The following is a 21,528-nucleotide window of genomic DNA, read 5'->3' on the forward strand; positions in this document are numbered from 1 at the left end:
AAGTGTTATTCACATTTATTTTTACTTTTTACACACCCTTGTTTAACGCAGAATATTGTTCGTATAAAAGAAAAGGACTAATTGACTTCGAATTTACCAATATCATTCCCAATAAAATTAACACTTAATTTTACCAAAAAAAAAAAAAAAAAACTAAATAATAAATAACAAGCTTCCCAGGACAAACAATGGCAAACCTTCAGTCCAAAGATACTACTCGTTTGCCCCAGAAAAAGAGAGAACCAACGGCAAACCCAAACTTGATGTAGAATTTTAGCACGCTAGAAGTTGTTTCTCGTATAAACAAAGCAACTGCCTTGAGGGAGAGAGGAAACGAATTCGAAACTGTACAAAGTTCCTAATGTAGGATCCAGGGGCATTTTCCATAGATTACGCTCGCTCGCCGCCTCTCCACATTGTTCTTCCTCTCAACCCCAAACTCTCTTGGCCTAAAATTTTAGAATCCATGCAGACGAGTCAGACCTTGATAGACGCATATTTCTCGCCCATCACCCCACCTTTCTGTTTTTGGAACTGTATGTACCGCAATGTGCTGGCGAAGAATGCATCTGGGGCTGGATTCGGGTTTGCAGAGTCACTTTGCATCTCATTTTTAATTAAATCCACCAATCCCTGGATTGCAGCACTTGTAATCTGGGGGTTTCCTTTCTCAAAATAGTAGAGGTACCTGTTGCATAACTCACAAATCAGCCCTAAATTATACAACACAAGCAATTTAGAGGTGACCATCTTCAAATTTGCAGTCAAAGACTACCGACTTGTTCAGTATCTCAACAAAGAGTGTGACTGGCCCGCTGCTACCCCGCGTTGCGCTGGCCATCTGTTGAGCAGCATTTGCAATTCTCAATGCGCGTTTTAAACAAAGCAAGACCCTGTAACAAAAACCACTACTTGTCATGTAACTAAAGGTTTCTTTAATCACCATAAAGTTGCTTCCATGATAAAGATAAACCAACATGCAGGGGTATTTGTGCAGCTGCAAATGAAATGCATCGACATGCATAAATCCATGGGAATATTTAAGTCCAACACTGAGTTTGGATACGCTTACCTTTCTCCATCTTTAACACCATCCTGATCATCTACCCAAAAAAGATGTGAACATGCATACACCGCTCGGCACTGATCAGGTTTCTTCAAAAGCTTTGCTGAATACTGAGAAAGGAAAAACATACATTATGGGGTTTTACATAAACAGATTGAAAACACTAAGGATCTGACGATAGGAGAGAATTATTACTCCTGTAGCCTTGTGTGTTAAAGTATCCCGATTCTCAACGCCAAATACATTCATCCTCTGAAGAGTCCCAATAATGAGATGTATTGCAGTCACCTGGGCTTTGGAATCCTAAAATTGAGGTGCACATTATGTTGTTAAATTAAACGGCTAAATGTCACACTGCAGTCTTTTACAGAAATGCTAGAACACTTGAAGAAACTTCCTTCAAATCTATTTAATAAACCACAAGATACTCTCAACCGGAAAGAAAAAAACAAATGACAAGATGCTGATAGATAAATTACCGCAACTTCTTCTTCATATAATATAAATGCCTGAGTGAAGAATTCATAAGCAACAGGTTCCAGATCACAGTCATTAGCAGCCTGATTATGCATGAATCAAATCAAAGAGGTTGGAACCAAAAGTAAGTCTGCAGCTACAACGTCAGAGATTTAAAACCCTATTCTTTCTCTGTGGTACAAAAACATGCAAGATATGTTGGATTAAAACAAGCCTGCAAACCATGCTTTAACCAACCGTCGAGTGGCGTACCTCAGCACATTCCAAGTACAATCTTAAGGCCAGTTCGGGAGACGGAACTGAGGAAAGAGATTCAATGATCTGAAATAATATAGACAGCACCATTATTGATTATATGCAGCAAGATGAAGACGTGTACATAACGACCACATAACAAAAGGTCTTCCCCAAGGATTATTGCCTAACAAACTACGAAGCAACCAAGTGCATTCATCTAAATACCTGATTTAAAGTCTGAAAAATTTTCTTCGGTGTGGCAGGCATTTCTTCTCCCACAACCTCTCCATCCTGACCTTGCAGCCGCCTAACCAACTACAAGCCACAGCCAACGTTTTGAACAATTCTTCAAAATGAGGACATTTTAATACATTCCACTACTTCGTAGTGAAAGGTGCATAAATAGACAAAATGAAACAACAAATATGTGATATATGACAAGGTGGCATAGCATAGGATACCTTGAGTGCAGATAATATAAGAGGAGGAACAGTAAAAGGTAGGCGCTTTGGTCCTCCACTCATTATATGCTTCTTGACCGTACATAAGATCTGAAGATCAGTAATCATAAAACTAAGTAAGATTTCTCTGAAAGTTGAATCACAATTCACAGCCAATGATTTTTGTAGATGGAAGCAAAAACTTCAAGTAACATTAGCATCACAAGAAACTACAAAACATACAACAGATCAACAACTTACCTTAAACATTTCTTCTGGATCATCATTATAAAGCATGTGTATAAGGCGAGCAACAGAATTTTGTTCATCCGCAAAATCCTCTTCATCAAGCTAAAAGTAGACAATAGCACCAAAAGAATAAAACAAGGGCGGCCAAAAAATAAACAAAAATAAAATCAGCAAGTGTTTCAAAAGAAACTAAGTTTACATTAAAATACAAAAAAACTCATGTGGATCTATTAAGTTAAATTTTGAATTGCACCTCATCTGCAGAAGTAGAATCCAAGTCCTTGATGAGCCCTTTAATTAATTCAAACAACACCTCCACCTACAAGAAGCAATATATCACATTCTTAAGAAGAAAATACTGATAAAATAGAAGAAACAGAAGATGCATTCGTACCTTATCAGCTGTGGAGATACAAGAGTTGTTCTTCATAATGCTTTGGATAATGACCATTGCCATGACTTTATTTGTTCCATTATCAAGATATTCCATAACTCGAGGATAATTAGAAAGTGTGAGGGCTGTGACAATGTCATCATATTTCTCCAAGGGAGAACTTAACAGTGCAACAACCTGTTTTGTTGCTCTACGGTCTTCAAGCTTGGTTTCTCCGGATAGCTTCTTAACACATGCTCCCTGAAAAAATGAATTAAGATTTTAATTATCACCAGTTACCTTTGTTGTTACAAAACATGGCCCACATAATCCATATCGAAACGAATTCAAAAGAAGATTGCATCCATGTTGCATGGCTATGTTGACGGGCTGGTACCCCATCAAAAGGCATGTAGTTTGGGAAAATTTATAGTAACTAAACATATTTTTTTGAAGACCTTACCAGTACTTGATCCACATAATCAAGGCGATCAGGATGAACACGGAGGGTAAATGTAAGAAGAGAGACATACAAAGATATGGCTCCAACAATAGGCATGTCCATCTGTGCTTCTATCACCTGAAATTTAAATATAGGTGATACATTAAATTAGCACACACTTCTAGACATCAAATAAAGAGGCTGTTGGTTGGACAACAAATTAAGTACTAACCACAAAGATAAGTATGTTTCATGCTTAACACGAAACAACAAATGGATCCTATCTAATAAAGAGGCTGTTGGTTGGACAACAAATTAAGTGGTGTACAATTTTCAATAAATCAGAAGTCACCCCCAAAAACATCTCTCCATATTGTACTCTGCCTCCGTTACTACATCCTTTTAGCAAAAAATTATCGCTTTGTCCATTCATTGTTTTCCCTTGGCATACTACATCCTTTTAGAATTCAAAACGCTTTGGACTTTTTCTGCAACAAAATTTTAAATAAATACTACAGAAAGTGCACTGAATTGCCAATTATTACTTGCTGGATCGAAGTGTAGTTGAGGGAGTAGCCATCAATGTAAACATTTACTTCAAAGAACAAAGGAACTTACCCTCCCAATGGCACTGCTTAATTTAGCGAAGGCTTCCACTTGAAGAAATTCAGGTAATACCTTGAACGAGAATCCACAATCATCAAAATTACAACACCCAGAAAGAGAGAAAGGCCATAATAAGAATGAAAAACTGAATAAAAAATTGTGGAAGCGTGACTCAAAAGATTACTTTTAGATAACTCACATCTGTACTTGACGCAGCATAGTTTGATAACCTCTCCATTAATTGAGATAACACAGTCTTGATATCAACTGTTGGCTGCATTTGAAAATATATAACGCAGAGGGAAAATGAGTTAAAAGGTTGCTTTATTGCGCGTAATATCTCGATATGAATAAACGACAATATAAGGCTACTATGACCCACAAGTAATCGAGGCAAATGGCCAATTTGGCCTCTGTGGTTTGAGCTGTTATTTCAACTATACATATGACCAAGCAACCATTGATTAACATATGCATTTATCATTACATATGTAATCAAATAAATAAATAACCATGCATAATCATGTGGAAGTAAAAAAAAAAAAAAGAGAGAAAAATGACACTGCTATGCACCTGAAGCTGGGGGAAGGCAGCCAACAATGTCTCCAGTGTCTGCAAGTGGTACTCATCTGGAAAGACCTGGATTATGCAATCCATCAAATAATATTGGGCCAACTCATCTTTACAGTTGATAACCTGCGCACACCAATTTGGATAGAAGTTTGAAATATTAGAAAAGGAACATTGAAAGTATTCAAGAGTTAACAAAAAGACAATATTATTAAGAAGCGAAGCAGATTAAAGAACCTGTTCTAATACTCTAGGAAGAACAGTGGCTTTGTACATTTCAAGTTCCACGCCCTCTATCTGACTGAGAACATGGAGATTTTTCCCAACCTACCAAGACAATTCAGAAAGGTGTAATTTCTCTATTATAATGTGTTATGCAATGATTCATCTGCTGATAGGTTCAGATTTTTGATATTACAAGATCACGAAGTTCGCTTCTTTCCTTTTCGCGCTTCTCTCTCACATGACCAGGTCCCTGCAGACCAGAAAGCCCAACAGAAGGCTTCAACTCAGGATCGCCAAAGATGAATGATTCACAAGCACCATAAGACCTGCATGGCCAAAAATCATGCCCTCATGGTTCATTTTTACCTCTATGGCATGCAAGTACTCTGGTGCCATGCATATTCAGACATTAAAGCAGATAAATTTCATAGATGTCAAACAAACCTGATACTGCATTCGAACCCAAAGCTTATTCATTTCTGTAAAATTCTGTAGCACAAAATCTACAGCATCCATGACAGTGTCAGCATCCCTGCAATGCAAGGAGATTAAACTATGACTCAAATCAAGCAACATGATATCCATGGATTCCATAAAAAGCCAATGTTATTAAACTCAAAGCTTACTGCTAGCCAAAACCACCCAAATCGAAGAAAATTTTTGCATTTTCGACAATAGAATTTTGCTCCAGCATAAAACGGATTCTGATTTATTTCTGGTCATAAAATCGTTCTCCATTTTATCAATGTATGAAGTAACAAATCTAACCCCTAAAACAATCTTACCCTTCATACTCAGAACCAATATCAGGCAACTTGTCTCTGCTGACTTGAGAAAGATAGCTTCTTAAAAAGAGCCCTCGAATTGGATGCTGAACGCCGCGACACATTTCGACAAGATCTTTAAGTACGTCCTTGGCCGGCGCTTCCTTAGATTTAATGTACACGGATCCTACCGTACATAGCAGATACCTGTTAAATAAGCAACATGAAATTCACATGCACTGACCGAGCTGAAACAATAAGAATAAAACACTCACTGCACTAAAAGCTATTTAATTTCGAGAAACGACAACATTTCCCAGCAAGAATTTGATGCTTTCAACAATGTATGACTTACAATCTTGGTAAAATGTTGCCGGCATGCTGAACAAGTTCGTAGAGATCGATGATCGAAACGCCGTGTCTGCTCTCATCCTTGAAGAACATCTCCAGCCTCCTCAGCTCATCGAAAGCTCGCATATCTATTAGAATCAAGAATCCAAATCAAAACTCGGATCAGGTCAAAGGTTAGGAATCGGGCGAAGAACGTGAGAGCTTACAGAGATCGTAGTATTTGTGAGGCGAAAGCCGAGAGGTTCTGAGCTCCGACAGCATCAGGGCCGAGAATTTGAGGGCGTCTCTGAGATTGTTGGCGTCCTGCGAAAATTGAAATGTGAAATCGGACAAGATGGCGGAGAATTAGGGTTTTGGGAGAGGAAAATGTGATTGGGTGAGAAATAATAGTACCAGAGCGCGATGCATGTAAAAGGCATGGTGTTGAATGCCGGCGATGCCTTCCGCCAGCCATTTCTCTTCGTCTCCGATTACGTCCGATCTCATTTTCTCCCTCCCTCCTTTTCTCGCCGAAACGCGGCAACCAATTCGTCGGAGTAACGCTGAATTTTTGTTCTTTTATTCCTTTTTGGTTATTTGGGAACGTTGAATGTTGGATTTTTTGGTTGTTAGCAGTTGAATGTTGGGTTGCTCATGCATAATTGGGATGGGATCCCACTTGATCTTGACAATGACAGCGTAGGCAAATTGGATTGGAAATTTTGATTTCGATAACATTGAACTTTAAAAAACTCTAATCAAATCTGAAATTCGACATCCGGATCACTATTAGGTTTGATTAGAAATCGAGTGTGGCTTCAATATTACTTAATAGTCGTGTTCTATTTGTCTTAGCCGTTAGATTTGACTTTTACCATCGTTAAACTTTACTGAATAGTCTATTAAAAATTTTCTTTTTCCTCTAGCATTTTAATTTATGTGTTATAGATGAATCTAGAAGTATAAAAGGCTTCTTTTAATCAAAGACAAGATTGGACAACATATCGTGGTCATATAAGTAAAACTTACACCTAAACCCGTCTTTGTAACAGAATGTGATACGAGCTCATAAACTCTCTTAAAGACATTATATTGATATGGTTATTCTCTCCAATTTGATATCTCGAAGCTGACAAGTTAACAATTTCCTATATTTCACCCCCAAACTAAGAATCTTGCCTTCTTCATTCACGCCCTACCGAAGTCCTCTTATCAAACTCCGTATTGTTGTTTCCTTTTCTCCAAACTTGGGTTGTTCGCCCCTTTACCATAACTAACCCTTCTTTATCGTTACTGCTTATTGAGTACCTTGGTTTTGTGAGCTTTCTAAAAGTTTTAGTAGTTTTCATTAAATTATTGACTTCTCATTGAGATTGAGCCAACAGAATCCTTTTCTGATCTTTTTGGTGAAGATTCGTGAATCGTGTCTGTTCATCGTACATCGTGGGGTCGATTTTTGTATGTTACTGTTTGTGTTTAATTTTAAATAAAAATATTTAAAAATTCACGAATTCTTGGGATCCTCACAAAGAGTGACACGCCTCAATTTCGATGTCCGAGGGACATTGCGATGGCCATGTGATGGCCAACACCTGAAGGTGACGCAAGCCGTTTAATGAATGCACATACTGATAACGTGTTAAACATGCGTATAAATTATAGCAAAATAATAAGATGTGACTATTCGTTTATGGGAGAAGATAGTGATATAAATAATATTCAACTACCAACAATGAATACATAATGATGATACATGACATGTTCAGAGCATACATCTAGTTCAGAATACAAGTAGAAGGTGAAATTACAATGGTGTCGAAGCAGAGGAGATGGCACGATGTCACTGGTAAGGGAATGCCTCATAGCGCGTGTCGTAAACCTCGTTCCTATGTCATGAGGGGGTGCAAGACAAACGTGAATGGACCCCTTCTAAAATGTATGATTTAATGGTAGAAATGCATACATGAAAAACATGATTTAATGGTTACGTTTTATGAGTAAATTGGATTTATATTATATGATTATCATGCCTTGCTTAGAATATTTTGGAATACCATATGTTCTGTCGAACTAATGTTCTTTGTAGTATTGATGATGGATGACTTTATACTACTTACGAGCATGCTTTTACACACTTTTTTATAGTATATATGATGGATAACTTTATACTATGAAGATGTTTTGGGATACACACACACCTATATTTGGAAAGTCTATGTTCAATGGTTTTTGTGCGTAACTAATGGTCACATACTGACCTTCGAGTTGGGTAATGTAGGAGCCTTCGGGCGATGACACATATATTGACCTTCGAGTTGGGTGCTGTAGGAGCCTACGGGCGATTGATAATTGTGAAGGAAATTTCTAAAGAAAGAGTTTTATATGCATTTGGACGATACTGATACCACTAGTTAGCACACTATATATGACATATGTTTTATGAAGGTTTTATGACATGCTAGAGTTTTCTAAAAACCTATTACATATTATACTATTTAGTTTTCATAAAACTTTTGAGATTAGTATGTTGATAACTGTTTTATTATATATATAAGACATCGGAATTAAGACGTGTCAAAAAAGATCCGGCGAATATCTGGATTCGGGATTGAGAACTTAAGAAGATCTTTTAGAATATTACAACGAGATGGTGGCCTGCATAGAAAGTTGAAAGTATATGATAACTATGAGTTAAAGAACTTCGTTTAGTATGCGCTGGTGTACAGTTTGCAATAATTTTTTTTTTATATTATTGAATCACTGTTTGTTAAATTCTTAATTTTGAATTTTATTATCGAATCACATATCATATACGGAAGCATAGTAGACTTTTTGGGAATTTAGAATAATTGCATTTGGGTGGTGAAGTGGAGAGGCAGCACGCCTGGTCAAAATCGAATGGCAGCAGATCTGACTTACCAAAGGTCAGTCACTTTAGGTATACCAATCCTTTATTGGGCTGCACGGTTTTCAGTCCAAATAGTATATAAGATTATTATAACTTTTTATTTTAATTTTTATAATTTAAAATTAATAGAAGGGATATTTGAAATTGTGCGTCGTTAATCATTTAATTTTTTGAAAAAAAAAAAAAAGCTCCATAAAATTGAAAAAACCACCAGTTCAAGTGAAGAGGTGAATTTGATAAAAATACTCTCAATTTTCATGAAATGATCAAAATGATAACGGCAAATATCTCACGGACGAAGATAAGAAGTTATGCTAATATGAGAGAGCATTTTTGTTAAAAAAAAACCTTAAAAAATAGTTTTATGATTAGGTGGGTAAGATTTTTGCACGAAGAAAACGACTTAGCCGTCAAATATTCAAAACAAAAGATCCGGGTCAACTTTACCCGTCTTTCATTCCGTCCTCTTGTGTTTTGTTCTTCATTAACATAATTGCAACTCATGAATTTATGAGCTCACCCTGTATTTTCCTTTGGATTTTGGTAAATATTTGTTTAATTAATTCATAAAATTGTCAAATTTTTAACATGCTAAACGTTAACTTCTCAGTTAGGTATGATAAATAATTCTGTATGTATATAATATTTTCAAGGGAGCATCAGCATACATTTAAAGGAGACCGGGACTTTGAAGTTTGAAAGGTTGACTGATGATGGTCAACGAGGGTCTAACTATTCATTTTATCATCTACATTAATCTTCCCAAAACTCAAGTTTATCGATGCGCGATTCATTAGGTTTCAATTACCGAGCCAGTTGTGATGAAGCGCTTTTGAGCTCCACTTGTCCATTCAAAACAGAGATGCCAGAACCAGCTCTTGGATGGCCTCTTCAGAGACTAACTGTTAGTCCTCTGAGGCTGAGCCAGGAAGCACGCCGAAAATCGGATAGCTTTGACATGTTTTCCGAGAGAGAGGATGATGAATCACCCTTGTCGAGGCCGGGTTGGCCTCTCTTGCGGATAGCTGCTGCCTCAGCGGAAACTATGAGTACTACTCCTATGAGAGAATTCAAATCCAGAGAAAACATGTCCGTGGTACAGTGGGTGATGATGGACCTGCCTAGCCGTCGATTTCTTTCGGTAAATTCGCAGCGGCGGGAAGGTGATGAAATTTGCTCGACAGTAGCACCAACACAGCTTTCTGATGAATTGGAGTTTCTCACTGCACAAAACTCAGAAGGTTGCAAGGTTTTCAGCTATGCGGAACTTAGTAGCGCAACTTGTCACTTCTCGACAGGTAAATTAAGTGCTCGTTTGGGACTGTTTTTGTAAAAGGAACTTTTGCTCGTAAGTGCTTTTATTAAAAACAAGTTCTTGCTCGCTAGAATTTAAACAATTGGTTTGTGAACAGAAAATCTTATCGGCGAGGGAGGGTGTAGCAGCGTGTACAGAGGGTGCCTTGGAGGCGGAGAATCAGTGGCGGTCAAGGTTCTAAAATCGTACAAGGAAGCTTGGAATGACTTTTTCTTGGAAGTCAAGTTTGTGTCTTCAATTCAGCACAAACACATCACTTGTCCAATTGGTGTATGCGTGGAAGATGGCAACCTTATTTTGGTCTATGACCTCTTTCCCAGAGGGAGCTTGGAAGGAAACTTGCACGGTGAGAAATTAGAACGAATTCGTCATCGAACGAGACTAATAATTCGATTTTTAGTCTCTGAAATTTTTAATTCTATTTCGTTTCATCTTAGTGCAGGTTGCAGTGATGGACTCATACTTCCATGGGATGTGAGATTCAATGTGGCGGTCGCAGTTGCAGAGGCTCTAACTTACCTGCACAATGACTGCCCTCAGCCGATCATTCACCGAGACGTTAAATCCTCAAACATTCTTCTCTCCGACGACCTTCAGCCGCAGGTATATACATATATGATCTGCCTGCAGTACCTTCATATTTCACTTTCCTGCCAAATTTTACATTTTTGGGTTCAATCTCGAGTTTAATTTTTGTTTGCAGTTATCTGATTTCGGGCTTGCTACATGGGGACCGATGGATTCTGGTTGCGTGATAAGTAGTGATGTGGTGGGAACTTTTGGATACATGGCTCCGGAATATTTCATGCATGGGGTGGTGAGTGACAAGATTGATGTTTATGCCTTTGGCGTGGTTCTCCTCGAACTATTATCTGGTCGAAAGCCGGTCAATGCCGAGGCTCTGAAAGGACAAGAGAGTTTGGTCAAGTGGGTAAGCATATTTCTATATATCCCGAGCTTCTACATTTAGATTTTATGCATTTCCCGCATTGCTAAACAAAGTTCTTCGTTCAGGCAAGACATTTGTTAGATATTATGGATGTTAAGACATTGCTGGATCCAAAGTTAAATGGAGACTACGATTCGGCCCAAATGCGTAGAATGGTAATGGCAGCAGGGCTTTGCATAAACCAGTCACCTCGTCTTCGACCGGGCGCGAGACAAGTACTGAAGCTACTTACGGGAGAGACGGATGCAAACGAGAGCGTCGATCTTCATGCAGTGAACTCGTGCTATCAAGATGAAGATGACAACCAATTCCTGGATATCGGGCGTCATTCAGTTTCGGCTATGTCTGATACAAATGATGGAAGCATCAGCAGGTCAAGTTCAACTGATACTGCATCTAGTGTAGAGAAACCACGCCGGTACAAGTTGAAGGACTACTTGCTTATCCCTGACCAGTATTCTTTGCGTGAAATTTCTCCGATAAACATGTAATAAGTACATACATATATATGCAGAGAAATCTGCTGAAATTTTGAGCTCAGCATTGAACAATTTAATTAGAGAAAAAGAACAAAAAGGAGACCTATGTTTTTCGTATGAATTAGTCTTAAAATTCAATTGATTAACAAATACATCAATGCTCATTACACTGTACAGTTAAAAGCCGCTAGTGCTTCTAGAAAAAAAGGAAGAAAAACTAGAACGGAACCGTGTAGGACAATGCATATATGCCGGCCTCAGGCAACAATTGTGCTTTCGGCCACTGCGTGCTGCTTGTACGACATGAGACCTCACTATCAGCTTTAGATCTTTTAGACCGGCGTCTGTTTTGTGACGCTGTCCCAAATAGCCATTCTTCGCCATCGGCATCATGGAGGGCAAATTGGAACGGAGGTGGAATCCAATTCTCCATCACATTTGCACACTCTGAATCTTCTCTCCCAATTCTCTTTTCACGGGTCATTTCAATCCCCTCTGTTGTTGGACAAGACAACTCTTGGTCACAATTGGATACAACTCCAACAGTTGCCTCCGAACTATGAGGTTGATTGGGTGCAGGAACAACTTCTGACCTTTCTGGAGGGAGGAAATCTGTCATTCCAGAAGAAGAGGGCGCAAGTGAGGCATCTGGTTCACTGGGCTTTTGCAATTTAAAGCGAATGATCAAAGGCCTTTTCCTCTTATTGCCACCTTGGTTGCCATCAGACAAGTAGCAATTGTTTTCAGCACAGCTTGGCAGCTCATGCTCTTCGGTAATGTCACTTTTCTCCAGCTTATTACCTTCATCTTCTCCATTTTTAATAAACCATCCATTTGCTTCCGCTTTTCCCTTCTCTTGCTGGAAGCACTTCTTGTTAACACGGTTTTTCGAGCTGGGGACAGTAACATAATTGGGTACAACATTCTCCTTCGACTTATGGCCTTGTCCCATTGTCCCCCTCTTGTCTTTGTTCCTATGATTCTTGGCCTTCTTCTCCGTCTTTCTCTGGGGCTTTTAAGGCACCGGAATAAATTTAATAAGATTGGTAGGGAAGACCAGCGTAACATGACTAAAACACAGATGTACAGAAACCGCCGATGGTAATCGGAATTAAATCTCATTTTTTTACAAGGGCTGGTAAGAAACGAACAGAAACCGCCGATGGTAATCGGAATTAAATCTCATTTTTTTACAAGGGCTGGTAAGAAACGAAGGATCAAGAAACAACCAACACTATAAAACATTACAATGTTATAGCTTACGACAATTGTACCGTACCGTAGTGAGATACTTGAGACAATTAGTGGTTTCAGGCAAAAGTAGACATGGTTGCAGGAAGCAACTCAATATCATTAGTCTACATCCAATTTCCATACACAATTCTCTAAAACTTGACTTGCCTAATTCTATGCTCAAAGTTTTAACATCAAATTTATCAAGTTTCGAACACCCAACAAATTTAACAACCAATCAATGTTTAGGACTATAAACATTCCCATTAAATCAAAATCTCAGCAAACCACAAGCCCAAAGCAAACTTGTATAAGGCTTGAACCTCCCAAAATAATTGGGAGGGTTAGGATTCCAAACACTCCCAAACAACACTCGACTCGGAAAGCATGTAACAACTATGGGTTCAGATCCAAATCCGTTTTCACGATTGATCTCAATTTACAAAGCGAAAAACTTAATTAAAATTTAATAACAAAAGGTCATGATTTAATTAATTTACCCAAGAAAACGCAAGATCTATCTTTATTACCCAATAAGAAAACTCACAATTTTATCTTAATTACCCAAAAAGTTTCAAGATTAATCTCAATTTTCAAGATACCAATCAAAATTTGTCAAATTTTTCCAAGAACCCTTATATTTTACCCAAATTAACCTAATTTTTCAAACAAAAGAAACCCCCAAGATCCATCAATTAGTTTCTACAGAAAACCTATTAAACCACCCATCCAATCAAATCCGACAGATACAATACAAGAACACAATCGCAGACATAATATCACAACGATTTACATGTCGAAGAGAGATTAGGGAGAGGCCCAGAAAAATCAGAACCAAATTGCTCAAAAACCAACCTTAACCGGTTCAAACAAGTCCCCCCTACCAACTGCCTTCCTCGAATAGTCCATGCCCACGTAGTTCAACCCCCAACTCATCATCTTTCTTTCAATTACACAAAAAATCGATTCTTTCTGCAAAACCCTAGCACTGAGAGAGTTTTTTTGACGGCTATAGTTTTATTTGCAGATGCAATAACTGGCTAATAGCGTTGGTTTATATAGACTTCAGATTAACCGCCTCTGAGTCGGCACAGGTTTAATACCGATAATGCCCTCAAACTTGACCTAGTTTTATTTTGGTTCCGTCCCTTTTTGGTTTTACTTGTTTTATTGGAACTTTTTAAATAAAGAAAATTAATAAAAATGATTTAAAAATTGTAAGTTTTAACGAGATTAAAGTAAAAATGAATAGCATCAGAATTAATTTTTTAATACATAAATATAATTTTTTTTATAAAAATAAACAATATTCGGCATTTTTCGTTAAAGTTTTTTTTTTTTTAATAAGACGGGCTCCACCTTTGGGTTTACAAGTTTAATACCAATAATACCCTCAAACAAAAAACGATTTTTTCGGATTTGCATGTACTTGCCGACACCAAAACCCTGATTAAACCCAATCAGAGCTCTACCATTTCAACGAAACCCAAAAGTTCGAGACATGCGACTTCGCGAGGAACGAGAGAGCGACTACAGTGATCCGAGATTCGTACACCATGAGAAGGGTTAACGGAATCGCTTTCCTCACCAGAGCAGCCATTTCTATGGGCGGCGCCACCACAACCACCTCCGCAACTCAACACCGCCTGGTTCACGCAGCGATGTTGAGCACGTGCTCGAATTCGAATCCGTTGTGGTTCACACAGAGGCTCGGCGATCGCTTCGGCCTATCGAAACCCTCCTCTGTGCCTCGCTGCGCGGGAGGGCACATGTGCTTCTCGGCAAACGCCGCCACGTCTGCGGTTCAGGAGGTGCACCCCAACGTGAAGTCCCTCCCCCAAGACGTCGTGCTCTACCAATACGAAGCTTGCCCTTTCTGCAATAAGGTTAGAGGTAAACTATCTCGAATTCATATCTGAAGATGAAATTATCCAACTTTCCTTCCTAATTTGGTTACTCCCAGTCTTTATACAAGATTTCGATCCTAGGATTCTACTTTCGCTTTCGATTTTATGCTCTTTGATTGCTTTAGCCAATGAATTTCTTCTGTATCATAGCCTTCTTGGATTACTATAACATTCCGTACAAAGTTATGGAGGTTAACCCCATCAACAAGAAAGAGATTGAATGGTCTGATTACAAGATGGTGCTGACCTTGAAAGTCGACGGCGAACAGATGGTTGATTCTTCAGGTCTTTGGACATTTTGTCACTTCCCTATAATGTATCTAATTTCAAGTTGATTTTGTATTTTTTGTTAATTCGTTATGTTTTGTATTCACAGATATAATTGATAAGCTACACCGAAGGATCAATCCTGAAAACACCTTGAATAGCGAAGAAGAAAAGAAATGGCGTCGGTAAGTTTTTGCTTCCACTATTTTGTAAACCTTTTTTTTTTTTTTTTTGTTTGCATAGATACTACAAGAGATATCTCTTGCAGTGACTAGATTTCCTTTTTAATACTTGTATTTGTTAGGTGTTGTGATCACGGGACTTTTGGCACGATAATAACTGGTTAACTGTGATGTAGGTGGGTGGATAAACGTTTAGTACATGTTTTATCACTAAACTTATATCGAACTGTTTCAGAGGCTTTCGAGTCATTTGACTACATCACCAGTCATGGTATGGTATTGCACTACATCGTTACTGAATTATCTCTCTTTATTAACGTCCCATATCGTCAATTATAGAGAATGCTCCAAATGTATGTGGAAGCTCAATTTCTTCTCATTGTGAGTAACTGGAGTTGTCTTAAACCTTCAGTAACAGATACTCCTAAACTATCACTAGGACATAGTTAAGTTCCAACCTTAAAAATCTGTTTCAGTTTGCATTGCCTTCATTCTCAAAACAATTTTGCACCTGTGCTCCCTTGCGGTTCCAGAGGCTTTGGATGTTCCTAATTAAACCCCGCTTACCATTCTAATTTTAGGAAATACAGGCTCCTTCCCCTAGAAGTGCTGGATTTATGCCAGCATTAGTTCTTTTAAAATCTCGGACATGCAGGAAATTTCAGTTCATATGAAAGGATGGTAGCAAAGTACGCTGGAGCTGCTGCTACGTATTTTCCTTGTGTTGATAAGGTTGTTAGTAGTCATAAGCCGTCCTACCTACAAAGTACAAGCCGTCCTATAAGCCGTCCTACCTACAAAGTATAAGCCGTCCTATAAGCCGTCCTACCCACAAAGTATAAGCCGTCCTATAAGCCGTCCTACCCACAAAGTATAAGCCGTCCTATAAGCCGTCCTACCTACAAAGTATAAGCCGTCCTACCTACACACTTGTATCCCTTAATTTAGGGTGATTTGATCTTGATACTTGAAGTCATGTATATAAATCCTTGTAACCTTGTAGAGAAAGATAATGAGAATCCAAAAGTTTACATGGTATTGAGCCTCTGATCCTCCTTTTTTTTCATGGCTTCCGCAACTTCATCTTCCACCTTTTCAATCCCCAATATCTCTACCCTCGTTTCCGTTAAGCTTTCTGAAACCAACTATCTTCCTTGGGAAAGTCAGGTTAAGCTTTTTCTGATTGGCCAAAATCTTTGGCGTTTTGTTGATGGCACTCACCCCTGTCCTCCTCTCTTTATCACCACCCCTGCGCCTGTTGCCTCCCCCACTGCTTCTGTTGATTCTGATGTTACTTCTACGGTGGTTCCTCCTGTGGTCACTACGACTCCTAATCCCGATTACCTTGTGTGGTACCAGACTGATCAGACACTTGTGAGCCTGCTACGTGCTACGCTTACTGAGCCCGTTCTTTCTTTGACTGTTGGGCTGTCCACTTCTCATGAGATATGGGAGCATCTTCGTCAGAATTTTTCTCAACAATCCCTTGCCAATTCTACCCATAATCGGTTTCAGTTGCTTTCTCTTCAGAAAGGGAACCAAACAATTGCAGAATACTTGGGTCTGGCCAAGCATTTGGCAGATCAATTGGCCTCCATTGGTCAACCTGTTCAGAATGATGATTTGGTTACGTATGTGCTTAACGGCTTGGGGCCTGAATATGAAATGCTTGTCTTGGCCCTGACCAATTTTCCACCTCTGCCATCCTTTAATGATCTGCGTACCCGTCTCCTAGTCTTTGAGTCCAAGCACGCCATGAAACAGGTTGCTGCATCATCCCATTCTGCTTTCTATTCTGCCCGTCATACGGTTGGTGGTTCGTCTAATGGACGCGGTGGTCACTCTTCTTCTCGCCCCAATGGTGCTTCTGGTGGCAATCGGTTTCCCCGTACCCCTAGTGGTGGCCGATCAAATCAACATGGAGGTGTTGGGCGATATGGTCAACGTGGTGCTGTACAACAACGCCTTGGTATTCTTGGACCTGCTCCTGTCAATCGTGGTCCTCAGTGTTGGGCCTGCAACCAATTTGGCCACCTTGCTGCATTGTGTCCTCAAGCTACTCGTTCAAATGATGATATCTCTCGTGCCTTTGCTGGTATGCATCTTGCTTCTCCCTCTGATCTAACATGGTATCCCGATACTGGGGCTACTCATCATATGACGAGTGATGCTCGAACAATGACTTCGGCTACTGGGTATGGTTCTCATGACAAGGTGGTTGTTGGTAGTGGTGAGGCCCTCCCTATTGCGCACACTGGTAATATTTCATTTGAGTCTGGGTCGTTTATTTTTCGATTATCTCAAGTTTTACATGTTCCAGCAATTAAAAAGAATTTATTGTCGGTTGCTAAGTTTACACGTGATAATCTTGTTAGTTTAACGTTCTTTCCTTGGGGTTTTGTCATCCGTGATTTAAAAACCGGTGTTGTTCTTTTTCAGGGCCCATGTGAGGATGGCCTCTATCCCATTAAGCTTGGTTTTGCCTCTAGGAATTGGTCAGCTCCCAAATGTGCTTTTGTTTCCGTTTTAGCGTCGTCATCACTTTGGCATCGTCGTCTTGGGCATCCATCTCGTCAAGTTCTTAGTGTATTAGCCTCTAGTGATGTATTAGGCTCGTCTTTTTCAGTTTCAAATAAAAAATTTTGTAATCATTGTGCGTTGGCTAAATCCCATCGTCTGTCATTTCATTCTTCTGAACATTATGCTAAGTCTCCTTTTGAATTAATTCATTCTGATGTTTGGATGTCTCCTATTTTGTCAGTCTCCGGTTTTCGTTATTATGTCTTGTTTACCGATGACTACACACGGTATACATGGATTTATCCCATGCGTAATAAGTCAGAGGTTTTTACTCACTTTAATACTTTTCTCACTCTTATTTATAATCAATTTTCGACCATGGTTAAAATCTTCCAAAGTGATGGGGGTAAGGAGTATGATAATTTATCGTTTCGGACATTGTGTGCGCAAAAAGGGATTCACCACAGATTTTCTTGTCTGCATACCCCGCAGCAAAACGGCCTTGCTGAACGCAAACATCGTCATATTTCTGAAATGGGACGCACATTGTTACTTGCTGCCAATCTTCCTCCTAAATTTTGGGCTGAGGCACTTTGCACCGCTGTTTATGTTTTGAATCGATTACCCTCACATGTTCTTAAGTGGGCCTCTCCATTCCAAATGCTATTTGGACGGTCTCCAGATTATATGGCTTTCCGAACTTTTGGTTGTGCTTGCTTTCCGTATCTTGGTGATTATATGACTAATAAACTACAACCTAGATCTTTGGCTTGTGTTTTTCTTGGCTACAGTGACCAATACAAGGGTTATCGATGTCTTCACCCTCCGACTGGCCGAGTATATCTCTCTCGTCATGTTATTTTTAATGAGGACTCCTATCCTTATGGTGCTCTTGCTGCTTCTTCCACGATGCCACCATCAGACTTTGCATTTGTGCCAATTATTCATGCACCTTACTCGCTGCCCTCTGAGACACAAACTCTGCCTACACCGCCATCTACTAGTTCTCTGCAACCACCTGTTGCTCCTCTCTCTGCAGCAGCTGCTTCAGATTCTGGTACTGGACAGGGTGTTGTGCCTCCCTCTGGTCCTGGCATCACAGCTCCACCTGCATCTGGTAGCTTACTCCCGTCAGCTAGCGAGCCATCTCAAGCTATTGTTACTGCCCCAGTTCCATATATTGGACCTCAAACTCGCTCCAAATCGGGTATCTTTAAACCCAAAGCTCGGTCTTACTTTGCATCGCGCCATCCCATTCTTCACGCCTTCATTGCTTTGGTTGGGGAAGATTCTGAACCTACATGTTACAGCCAAGCATCTAGGTCCCCTGAATGGAGACAGGCGATGTCAGATGAATTCAATGCTTTATTAAAACAACGTATGTGGTCTTTGGTTCCTCCGGTTCCTCGTGCCAACATCGTCGGTTGTAAATGGGTGTTTAAGTTGAAACAGAATTCGGATGGCTCGATTGAACGTCATAAGGCGCGTCTTGTCGCCAAGGGGTTTCACCAACAAGCCGGTGTTGATTATTCAGAAACTTTTAGTCCCGTGGTTAAACCTACGACGATTCGCACAGTTTTGAGTTTAGCAGTGCACTTTGGGTGGCCTCTTCATCAACTTGATGTGAAGAATGCTTTTCTTCATGGCTCTCTTATGGAGGAGGTTTATATGCAGCAGCCGCCAGGTTTCGTTGATCCCACTCGCCCTAATTATGTGTGTAAATTGCACAAGGCACTCTATGGTCTTAAACAAGCACCACGTGCTTGGTTTCAACGCCTCAGTGCTTTCCTTGTCCATTCTGGCTTTGTTCAAAGTAGGGCGGATAGCTCCATGTTCACTTTTCATCAGGGTTCTACAATTTTGATTTTTCTTCTCTATGTTGATGACATAGTGTTGACGGGTAATGCTTCTTCTCTACTTCAAACCTTTATTGCAGTTTTGGGTAAGGAGTTTGAACTTAAAGACCTTGGGCGTTTACACTATTTCTTGGGTGTCGAAGTCTCCCATCTATCTTCTGGCCTCCGGTTGACACAAAACAAATATACTCTTGATATTTTGAAACGTAGTAATATGCTTGAGTGTAAACCATGCCCTACTCCAGTTGCTGCCAAGACTTCTTTATCTGCTACCTCAGGTTCACCTCTTCCAGATGCATCCCTTTATAGACAAATTGTGGGCTCACTTCAGTATCTCACGTTAACGCGTCCTGACATCTCCTTTGCGGTGCAAACTGTTGCTCAATTTATGGGACGTCCTACCACTGACCATATGGATGCTGTTAAACGTATCTTGCGATATCTTAAAGGGACTTTGGGCATGAGAATTACGTTCACACCCTCTGCTCAACCATTTCAGCTTGCTGCCTATTCGGATGCGGATTGGGCGGGGTGTCCAGACACCCGCCGTTCTACAACTGGTTTTTGTGTTTACTTGGGGAATAATTTAATTTCTTGGTGTGCCAAGAAGCAACGGACAATGTCTCGCTCTAGTGCTGAAGCGGAGTATAGGGCTCTTGCCTTTGCTTGTGCCGATACCATTTGGATCCTCAGTTTACTACATGAACTACGGGTGCCTGTTCGTCTTCCTGTTTTGATGCATTGTGACAACTTAAGTGCAATGTACATGGCTGCTAACCCCGTGTTTCATGCTCGCACTAAGCATATTGCCCTTGACTATCATTTCGTTCGTGAACGAGTTGCTTCTGGTACTCATCGAGTTCAGTTTCTGCCTTCCACATTGCAGCTTGCAGATGTCTTTACGAAGGGGCTGTCTACGGCGCGTTTTCGATCTCTGTGTTCAAACTTTGTCTCCTCCCCGGAGTCAGGTTTGCGGGGGGATGTTGATAAGGTTGTTAGTAGTCATAAGCCGTCCTACCTACAAAGTACAAGCCGTCCTATAAGCCGTCCTACCCACAAAGTATAAGCCGTCCTACCTACAAAGTATAAGCCGTCCTACCTACACACTTGTATCCCTTAATTTAGGGTGATTTGATCTTGATACTTGAAGTCATGTATATAAATCCTTGTAACCTTGTAGAGAAAGATAATGAGAATCCAAAAGTTTACACCTTGTATGGAGCTGCAGAAACATGGGTGGATGCTCTTAAAGGCAGACAATTTCTTGGTAATTTTTCTTCTTAAATATTGTATACTATTAAGCAAGACTTATTTTATGATCGAAACTGTGAATTTACCGGATGATCTTGTCTTTGAACAGGTGGATCAAATCCTAATTTGGCCGATCTTGCTGTATTTGGTGTTTTGAGGCCTATTCGGCACCTTAAATCTGGTAAAGATATGGTGGAGAACACGCGGATCGGTGAATGGTATACTCGAATGGAAAGTGCTGTGGGAGAGCCTGCCAGAGTCGGAGCCTGAAGGTGGAACTTATTTGTTGCTTCAGATATCATGGATAAATGACATCCTTTGAACTTTACCTAGTATGTTACTGGTAATATGCATCATGAGATATTCAGACTTCGCATCAAGTTTTTATTTTTTATTTATTTTTTTATAATAATTATTTTAGGATATGAGTTGTTATGGTTGATCTTGTTATTAAAATGTACAAATAGAAAGAAAATCTGTCAAATTATTTCTTTCAGTGTTGTCGACCATATAATAATTGTCGTCAATATCATTTTTGTCGGATTATATTTCACATGATGGAATGTTGCTACATCTTCATTTACTTTCCACCAAGAGCTCTATTGAAAAGCATTTCAACTCAACAATTATGTAATTGAAGGGTCAATAATATCAATATAAATATGACGTTGATGATAAATGATGTGTCAATATGCTTGTTGATATTGAGTAGTTGGATGTGATATACTTGTCGATCTTGAATAATCTTATAAAACATATGATCAAGCGGCCTGATCAAAGATTATCCTATCGTGAGAGTAGTTTGGCACTTGATGTAGGTTTATTATGCAAAACCGTGAGCAGCTTAAGCATGGTTCTCGCACGAAGATTGTAGTAGATGCG

General features: G+C 39.6%; 4 protein-coding genes across 7 annotated transcripts; 2 read left to right on the forward strand and 2 right to left on the reverse strand.

The window, feature by feature from the left end:
• Positions 1–64: 64 nt before the first annotated feature.
• LOC137729560 (vacuolar protein sorting-associated protein 35B) lies at positions 65–6,484 on the reverse strand. Of its 4 annotated transcripts, none has more exons than XM_088685910.1 (22): positions 6,194–6,484; positions 6,007–6,103; positions 5,805–5,928; positions 5,471–5,656; positions 5,130–5,217; positions 4,879–4,935; positions 4,698–4,787; positions 4,464–4,586; positions 4,075–4,164; positions 3,903–3,962; positions 3,306–3,422; positions 2,864–3,103; positions 2,723–2,788; positions 2,482–2,571; positions 2,242–2,331; positions 2,006–2,095; positions 1,796–1,864; positions 1,546–1,626; positions 1,262–1,369; positions 1,073–1,176; positions 780–893; positions 65–688 (listed from the first exon to the last, which is right to left on the reverse strand). In XM_088685910.1, exons 1-22 carry the CDS (start codon positions 6,284–6,286, stop codon positions 478–480), a joined length of 2,388 nt encoding a protein of 795 aa, XP_088542036.1. In that variant the 5' UTR covers positions 6,287–6,484; the 3' UTR covers positions 65–477. The 4 variants fall into 4 exon arrangements, with proteins under 4 accessions (XP_088542036.1, XP_068324639.1, XP_088542038.1 ...); XM_068468538.2 differs by having other exon boundaries at positions 4,090–4,164; positions 6,194–6,407; XM_088685912.1 differs by having other exon boundaries at positions 4,090–4,164; positions 4,879–5,011; positions 6,194–6,407.
• A 2,914-nt stretch (positions 6,485–9,398) lies between these two features.
• LOC137735531 (protein kinase STUNTED) lies at positions 9,399–11,547 on the forward strand. Its single transcript, XM_068474962.2, has 5 exons — positions 9,399–9,985; positions 10,100–10,348; positions 10,445–10,605; positions 10,706–10,933; positions 11,017–11,547. Exons 1-5 carry the CDS (start codon positions 9,469–9,471, stop codon positions 11,440–11,442), a joined length of 1,581 nt encoding a protein of 526 aa, XP_068331063.1. The 5' UTR covers positions 9,399–9,468; the 3' UTR covers positions 11,443–11,547.
• LOC137735542 (uncharacterized) lies at positions 11,539–13,688 on the reverse strand. Its single transcript, XM_068474971.2, has 2 exons — positions 13,519–13,688; positions 11,539–12,442 (listed from the first exon to the last, which is right to left on the reverse strand). The coding sequence occupies exons 1-2, from the start codon at positions 13,600–13,602 to the stop codon at positions 11,648–11,650; spliced, it is 879 nt and encodes a 292-aa protein (XP_068331072.1). The 5' UTR covers positions 13,603–13,688; the 3' UTR covers positions 11,539–11,647.
• A 436-nt stretch (positions 13,689–14,124) lies between these two features.
• Positions 14,125–21,325, forward strand: LOC137718732 (uncharacterized). Its single transcript, XM_088685916.1, has 7 exons — positions 14,125–14,556; positions 14,721–14,855; positions 14,947–15,022; positions 15,196–15,290; positions 15,675–15,761; positions 20,576–20,662; positions 20,756–21,325. The coding sequence occupies exons 1-7, from the start codon at positions 14,220–14,222 to the stop codon at positions 20,914–20,916; spliced, it is 978 nt and encodes a 325-aa protein (XP_088542042.1). The 5' UTR covers positions 14,125–14,219; the 3' UTR covers positions 20,917–21,325.
• Positions 21,326–21,528: the final 203 nt, after the last annotated feature.

This window comes from Pyrus communis, chromosome 15 (genome assembly GCF_041283825.1).
Source record: "Pyrus communis isolate YQ-2024b chromosome 15, ASM4128382v1, whole genome shotgun sequence".
NCBI lineage: Eukaryota > Viridiplantae > Streptophyta > Magnoliopsida > Rosales > Rosaceae > Pyrus > Pyrus communis.

Bases quoted from the DNA above. Each gene is read 5' to 3' on its own strand.
- LOC137735531 (XM_068474962.2), top strand. From the start codon at position 9,469: ATGCGCGATTCATTAGGTTTCAATTACCGAGCCAGTTGTGATGAAGCG. The intron at 9,986-10,099 runs GTAAATTAAGTG...GTTTGTGAACAG, and splicing joins AACTTGTCACTTCTCGACAG to AAAATCTTATCGGCGAGGGA. The intron at 10,606-10,705 runs GTATATACATAT...TTTTGTTTGCAG, and splicing joins CCGACGACCTTCAGCCGCAG to TTATCTGATTTCGGGCTTGC.
- LOC137735542 (XM_068474971.2), bottom strand. From the start codon at position 13,602: ATGATGAGTTGGGGGTTGAACTACGTGGGCATGGACTATTCGAGGAAG. The intron at 12,443-13,518 runs GTTGGTTTTTGA...GTGCCTTAAAAG, and splicing joins ACTTGTTTGAACCGGTTAAG to CCCCAGAGAAAGACGGAGAA.
- LOC137718732 (XM_088685916.1), top strand. From the start codon at position 14,220: ATGAGAAGGGTTAACGGAATCGCTTTCCTCACCAGAGCAGCCATTTCT. The intron at 14,856-14,946 runs GTCTTTGGACAT...TTGTATTCACAG, and splicing joins ACAGATGGTTGATTCTTCAG to ATATAATTGATAAGCTACAC. The intron at 20,663-20,755 runs GTAATTTTTCTT...GTCTTTGAACAG, and splicing joins TAAAGGCAGACAATTTCTTG to GTGGATCAAATCCTAATTTG.
- LOC137729560 (XM_088685910.1), bottom strand. From the start codon at position 6,286: ATGAGATCGGACGTAATCGGAGACGAAGAGAAATGGCTGGCGGAAGGC. The intron at 4,165-4,463 runs GTGCATAGCAGT...TTTCAAATGCAG, and splicing joins CTGCCTTCCCCCAGCTTCAG to CCAACAGTTGATATCAAGAC. The intron at 3,423-3,902 runs GTAAGTTCCTTT...TTTAAATTTCAG, and splicing joins TAAGCAGTGCCATTGGGAGG to GTGATAGAAGCACAGATGGA.